Here is a 7,761-nt window from a genome sequence, read left to right as displayed (position 1 = left end):
TACTTTTCAGCACTTTGAGTATATAATCCTCAAGCAAAGGCCGTAGAGCATCATGAAGGGCTGTCATACCTAGCCCTGTCTCAGCAGATATGGCTATAGGATCCCCAAATCCTAGCAGACGTGCTTCCTCCGCAGCATCAGCAATAGAGCCAATGCCATCACAAAGTGATTCAGATTTATTCATTGCTACTATAGGATTAATTCCCGGTGCATGTTTGCGCAACCACCTTCCAACTTCCACATCCAATGGGTGCAATCCAACTCTGGTCGAGACATAACAACAAGAAATTGTAAGAATTTGCATCATTAGGTAGTTTGTTAAGTTGAAGTGGTTGATACATTTTTTTTAGAAGCAATGCCTTTGACATGCTCCATTTTCTTTAAAATCCAAAAGCAACACAAAACATGTGGAATGTGGTTATAGAAACTTGCTAATCATACACAATGATCCATGCAGTCATTGAGAAGTAAATTGACAAATCATAATTGTCAAACATGTTCCTCACTTTGCATATATCATACACACTAATTAGACAGTTGTACTTTGTCAAAATATCACTCACAAAATTTCCCAAACTGACCTCACATCCATCAGGAATACAGCAAATTGAGTCCTTGCAAGTATGTTTGCAGTCATGCTTGCTGTTCTCTGAAGAATAGACCCTGAAGTTGCTTCTGTTTCTAAGCCAGCTGAGTCCAAGACCCGAAACCTCAGATCACCCAATTTTGCAATGCCTTCTCTAATGTCTCGAGTAACATGATCATCTGGCGTGTTGAATACAAGAGCTTCTCTCCTTCGAATCAATCTACAAGTAGCCTCAAATAGATAACCTAACTTTTTTATTGAGGCACGGCATGCAATCACTTAATCAACACATGATGCATGCAGTTTAATTTAACACAATCAATGAAACTAACCTGTTGAAGAGAGCTGATTTTCCCACATTTGGACGCCCAACAAGAATGACAGTTGGAAGCAAATCGATGTCAATTTTTGTAAAGTCAAGAAGTTTTTCATGCACAACCTTTTCTTTCTCAACAGTAGTAGCAACACCAGAATCCGACACTAACATCTCATTTTGAGCTAATGAGCAAAATGCATGAGGAAACTGAAACGAACATCGTCTAAATAACTGATAAAAGCTCCAGCTTGGTGGGAAAACTCTATTGTCATTTATAAAACTAGCATTATTAAACGATGAACCTGTTCAAGAAAAAAAAACGTTTGATGAGTTCAAATTGGCTACTGTTCCTTGAAATATACCGATCATAAAATAAAAATTATTAGATTTATGCAAAAGAGTTTATAAAATGTACTAGAATTCTTACTTATAGGAACCTCGAACTGAGCAGGCAATGGCAATGAATTTATGGGATTACACTCTCTACCCAATATAGAGATAGAATAGTTCACTTCGTTCGATAGTGAACATCCAGGGTTGCTTATATATAATATTCCTGAAGCAAAATGCCTCTTTCGCGCAAAAAGTGATCGAACGCACAAGAGAGACATGCAGCAGAAGTACCAGAACCACCCAATAACAATTTTTTCAATCACAACACCACCTAAAACATCAATTCTTTAAACTGCTAGATGCCCAACTGCAATGAAACTGATCAATAAAGTGAGAAAAGAAAAAAGAAAGAAAATTATAGGTTTCAGAAAATGGAAAAATATCTAACTCGTGATTGTTTATTTTTAGGCAGGGTCCAGGTAACTTGATCCTGCGACAGTGACTTTTAAATGGTTGAGGCATTTTATCAAACAGTTAGTGACAAATCGAAAAGAAAAACAAAATGCTTAACAAATGGATTATAAATTAGAAATTTTCACAATGATGGAATAATCATTAGAAATTCACCATTACTAGAAGTGGGCAATGGCGGAGTATGAAAATTGGAGATATAGTCATCATATTTACTACAGGGAATTGATGAGATAATTACACCTTGGTTAGTCATCATGGATCAAATTTGGCATTTTTCCCCTTTTGTTGTTCTTTTTGGAGTCTATTATATGAAGATAAAGAGGTAAGACTTTTTGAGTGGCAGTGCTTGTGAAGACAAGGTTGAGGTTCAATGAAATGGAGTTGGGGATGCTTTCTGGTGGAGACCACGGCAACCTTTACTTAATAAACTAGAAATTTACCAATTCATATTCAAATTTGGCACCGGACAACTACTTCTAGAAGTCGAAACATGCAGAAGTTATAAGTTAAATCAATTACCAATCGGAAATCTAATCATACAGCAAAAACCAATGCAGAATAACGATCATATATATGTAATAGCTTCACTTCAATGCAGATCACTATTTCTACTGCTGTCATCCGTAGTTTTAAGCCCAAACTTCATTAACTCTTATGAAGTATACATCAAAATAACTAAAATATTGTAAGGACTGTTAATTTGGATTTTTAATATCACAATTGATTAGCAATTTGGTCGAATTTAACTTTGAACAGTAACTTTTAGAACCTAGTTGTGGTATTTCTCATTTCAAACAATAAGATTCAAGATAAATTGAGGGACAATGGTCTAGAATGGAAGAATAATTGATTTTTGCTTACCTGAAGCATGGTTCGCTGGACATGGAGGTTTATGGCTAGAGATGGTGCTCTCCCTCTTTTTTTTCTATCGGTTCGAGAATTTACAGGCCACAGAAATGGAAATTGCAGCTTCAAATGAAGAGAGGAGGTGGTGGAGGTGTGGTCTTTAGCTAGGTTTGTCGGGTTATGGCTGTTGAGTCCCCGATCGACTGGAAACAATCGGAGGCAGTTGCAGCTTCGCGAGGAAGGAGAAGGAAAGAAAGGTTAGGCCCCATTCTGGCGTCCCTAACCTGATTTAAATGATTCCAGTTTGATTCAATGGGTTCTTGGTTCCGTATGTGTGGTTATTGATTATTGAAAAAAGAAATTCATTGTATGGTTATTAATTATTGGGAAAAGGAAATAAAAATCTTATAATATGGATGAACATGGTTCGGTTTAAAATCAAAACCGAACCAGTTAAAACCGATACTAAACCATAGTCAGCATTCTAGTTCCAAAACGAAACCGAAACCGCAAACTTAAGGTTCGGTTCCGATTCTTCATTTTTGAAATCAAAATCGGCAGTTTTGGCTTACAACTGGTGATTCCGGTTTGAAACTGTGAGAAACATATGCTTAAAGAATCTCCCAACTTGTTTTTTTGTTTTTTTTTGTTTTATTATAGTTTTTTAAACTAACTTTTAAGAATTTTTATTAAATTGGTATGGTGTTTTTCAACAGGAATATTTACAATTATTATTATTTAAAAAGTTTTAAAAGTTTTAAAATACATTATTTAATTACGATTCAAAATCGGAATAAAACCAAAACTGACGGTTCCAAAATTCTCTTAGAAACCACCTAAAAGAAGTTCGGTTCCAATTCCACATTTTTTATAACCGAAACCAGTGGTTTTGAAACCAAAACCGGCAGTTCTGAAACTTTTATGTATTCCAAAACAAGCACGGACATAAAAATTCAAAAGGTTACCTACACACCTTTGACTTGCATTTGTTGTATAAGTTCTGTAAAGACACCTAAATGTAAACCAAGAATCTTAGCTAATCCCTTTATGAAAATCAACTCTCGTTTCTCTTCCCAATCATGAGTTATAACTCCCAATCTTATCAATGAAATGAGTTCAACAAAGCTCTTGTGGATAAGAACTTGTCAAATGAACTCTTTGGGAGATCGAGCACAGAGAAGGAATTAAGCAGTGCCTAAATAAGCACTTGTAGCCCACAGAACATGTCTCATTCTATTAAACAGTACTTCTTTTGTAGCAAGCAGACATAATGATGGAGTTGTATATTTTCAGTTAATGTCACTTTTGTTTCTGTCATGAGAAAAAATATGTTTGTATCTCATCAATGAATTACATAGGTTTATATACAAGGAATTCCTGGGCCATCTAGTCTATTTAGGAATACAAATCATAATAGGAATATACTTAGGAACTAATTAGGAATACTTGTACTATATTGATTTTCCTTAACATTTTCAACAAAAACATAAGAAAATTCTAAATCTGTTTCTTTCATGTGAAATATTTTCTATAGAAAAACAGTTCAGAGAAACGAATAATTTTTGTAGTTTGGCTAAAAACTATTTGCTTACACTTCAAAAATTTTTCCAATAATACATAATACTATGAGAAAGGTTTACCCATACGCTTTTTTTTTTTTTTAATTCTTTTTTCACTTTCCTCCCATACATAAGAAATAAAAAGACAGAAAAGCAGTATATCACATGATCAAATGAATTGACATTGTTAACTATGAGGGTACCTTCCCTTTCTATGTGTTGCAATAATTTGGAACATAACATATTGCTTTCACAAAGGGGAAAGTACTTATGCATTATTTACTTAACGGTTTTATTTTTCCTTTAATCAAGAAAATATTTTCGATAGTAATTTGCATGTATTACCATAATAAAACTTGAAAATAGTGGCAATTCTTTTACTTCTAGAAGAATGTTTCTTCAGCATCTAACAGCAGGTTATCAACATAAATAGATTGGATGTTCATCATTCTATTTTGCAGAACCTAATTATAAAGATCAAAAGAGTCAATTGAACAAAAAGATTCTAGAAACAAAAGGAATCGGATGATGCTAATATGATTCCTGCAATACAATAAATGAGTAAAAAGTAAAACCAGGGCAGACACAATTTATTTTACTGGATAACTCTTTTATTGAATACAGTTAACGTTGGATTTCACCATAAGTAATATTATCCAAATAGCTTTCCTATAATATATATTACAGGATAGCTCTCTCAGTTTCACACGAATACCATAGGTCAAAGCAACCAAAGAAACCCTAAATTTTAGAGAGGGTTTTAGTATAGACCTTAAAACCAATTAACAACACATTTCATGAACCTAGAGAAGATTAAAGCAAAAAGAGCTCAAAGCCCCACAATAAGGTTAAGAGACTTTAATATTCAGTAGTATACATTTCTTGCTCAAATAGACTCCATCTTTAGTCAAAAATAATGAACAAGAAACAACAATAATATCCAGAAATAGATTCAAGACATGAAAGAGCTAAACAACATACCAGGGTCAGACTCAATAGTGCATGAGAAGATATAATAAGAACTTTGGAATTTTAATCTACTTAGTTGATCAAATATGGTTGTCGGAATTACTCAAGCTCGCCGGAGAACAAAATTCGAATTGTGCAAAATTGCAATCTTAGCCGCACAAAGCAGAAACCCAACATTCGCGAGTGTAGAGAGAGAGAGAGAGAGAGAGAGAGAGAGAGAGAAGGGAGTGGCCGGAGCTCTTGTTGCCACCAGTGCAACCTTCTTTTCCGACAGCAGAGGTGATTGATGGAGAGAGAGAGAGGTCGTGGATGGTGTTGGCAGCGGGGCGGGTACCCACAAGAAATAAACTACCCAAATCCAAATCCATTATTAATTTAAGTACCCGAATCCATTAAGGAATAAACCAATAATACCCAAATCCGTTTAGAAATACCCGCATACTACCCGAATCCGTTTAAATACCCGTTTAATCACAAATTTATTCAATCCATGAAATCCAAACCCGCATGAAACCCAAAGCCGAACCCGATGTGCAACAAAAAAAATACATAAAAAACACATTAAAATTCAACTTCAAAGTAATAAAACAACTTAACCTATAATATTCAAAATAATAAAACAAATTAACCTATAATATTCTCAATCAACAGTACATAGTAATATTAAAATAGAACAAAAGAATTGAAATTCAAACCAATATCTCAATTCTCAATTAAACAATTTGACAATCAAACATCTATTAAAATTCAATAAAAAATAATATCAACCACAAAGTAAAAACTAATTAAATATAATAATACTAAACTATAACAAATTTATCATAGAATGAGAACTAAATCCATATAAAACATAATAAAGAGTATGTCAATAAAAAAAAATTACCAAATTAAAAAGTACATCAAAACAAAACAACACTACAACAACCATGTAATTTAAAACTAAAAGAAAAGGCAATTTAGAATATCAAATCAACTAGTTAGTTAGGCTTAGCTAATTTAAAACTACCTATAGCAAATGAAACTAGCTACAATCAAGTTTAGGGATAATAAACAAGTTTGCAAATTAAACTAGCAAATTCAAAGTGTAGCAATATGACTGAAACACTTACACGTCTAAGCTATGCAAGTCAGCCTTATATACTTCTCAAAAAGAAAAATTCAGCCCTATATAAAATCACAAAATACTAAAAAGAAAATTCAGCCCTATGCAAAATATTAAACCCTGTGTTTAATCCCCTATGTAAGTTGTGTTATTGCTTTTAAAAGCTTATTTCTAGATATAAATATCTCATGGTAAAAAAATAAAAACAAGAACAAATTAAACCTGTCAACGTGTTTTGCTTATCAAGTTTGATATTTATAACCAACCTCATTTACAATATCAAATTTCAAATTTGAAATTCTATTATTGAAAACCAAACTTTGAATAACTTTAGCAGCAGAAAAATTAACAAATCATTCTCAGTATATGACAATTATATGCAAATAATCTCATTCTCAGTATCTCTAGACAATCTTAGTCATTATTAACAAACCAAACTTTGAATTAACAAACCAAACATTTGAGATTTCACTTAACAAACCACGAATTGGCTTATATTCACCATCCTGTTGCCTTTCAATATATATATTTTCAACAAATAAAACATGCACAAAACCCATATACGAAAAAATAAAACAATATGCAAATAATGTCGGCTGAACCCATAAATTAATTCAACAATTCCTCCTCTTTGTCTGTTTATATGTGTTTACAAAAAAAAAAAAAAAAAAAAAAAAACGGACGAAGCAAAAAAAAAAAAAAAAAAACTAAGAATGAAATAAAAAAAAATCAAGAACGAACCTGGCACTTGTACGCTTGTAGAGCACGAATGCTGCGGAGGCGATGGCCAAGAACGAAAGCAATGGGAAGGTATAAAGAAAGACTGTGGCGGTAGAAGTGCAGACAACGAGCAGCACGGGGAAGGGAGGGAGGAGAAAATACGTTTCACTCGAGTTGAGCTTGAGAGAACTTTCTGTTTGTATGATTAAAATGCAACCTTGGCTAACGACGTAGTCTTGTGTTGTGGATTCATTTAAACCTCCAGCACTAAAAATACGTCGTTTTGATGGTAAAATAGTTCTTTCTATTATTACTATTATTATTATTCTTATTATTATTATTTAAAAGGTTATAATTATATTTCAATATTATAGTAATTGTAATAGCAAAATATTATGTAAAGCATTAAGTTTAATATTTTTTTATTAGAGAATATACGGTTATAATTAATTTTGGTTGTGGTAATTCTTAACCTATATACACTATACTTATAAGTATACTAATATATACGATGATACTAATAAAAAAATAAAAAGATAGTTAACTAAAATCCAATTATAATAATGTTTATAAGTTCATTGATAATATTCTATACGAATCATATTCTAATTTACTAAAAATATACCTATAATTCAAATTCCATATGAGTCATATTTTAAATTAATATTTAACTATAATTATCATTAGAAGTTTACTAGTCACGTTGATAAGTAGATTTAAAAATTTTTAATTATAACATTACTAGCATTCTATTCAATTAATAACTTTTTTATTTTTAATAAATTTTACAATTACCAAATTATAAAAAATTTAATTAAATTACTAAGACACGACATGAATACTATATATATAATTA

At 32.1% G+C, this 7,761-nt stretch overlaps 1 protein-coding gene across 1 annotated transcript; it reads right to left on the bottom strand.

The window, feature by feature from the left end:
* Nucleotides 1-3: 3 nt before the first annotated feature.
* On the bottom strand, nt 4-7,110 carry LOC149494486 (uncharacterized; the record flags this gene model as incomplete). Its single annotated transcript, XM_089725305.1, is given in 4 exon segments — nt 4-263; nt 582-806; nt 919-1,204; nt 6,927-7,110. Coding segments are annotated over 4 exon segments (955 nt in total), but the record flags the coding sequence as incomplete, so codon positions are not given.
* Between the last annotated feature and the right edge of the window lie 651 nt (nt 7,111-7,761).

The sequence above is a fragment of the Jatropha curcas genome, chromosome 8 (assembly GCF_041381405.1).
Source record: "Jatropha curcas cultivar XTBG-Jc1 chromosome 8, XTBG_Jcur_1.0, whole genome shotgun sequence".
Classification (NCBI taxonomy): Eukaryota; Viridiplantae; Streptophyta; class Magnoliopsida; order Malpighiales; family Euphorbiaceae; genus Jatropha; species Jatropha curcas.
The sequence above is the reverse complement of the archived record's forward strand: the minus strand, read 5'-3'. Positions and strand labels throughout refer to the sequence as shown.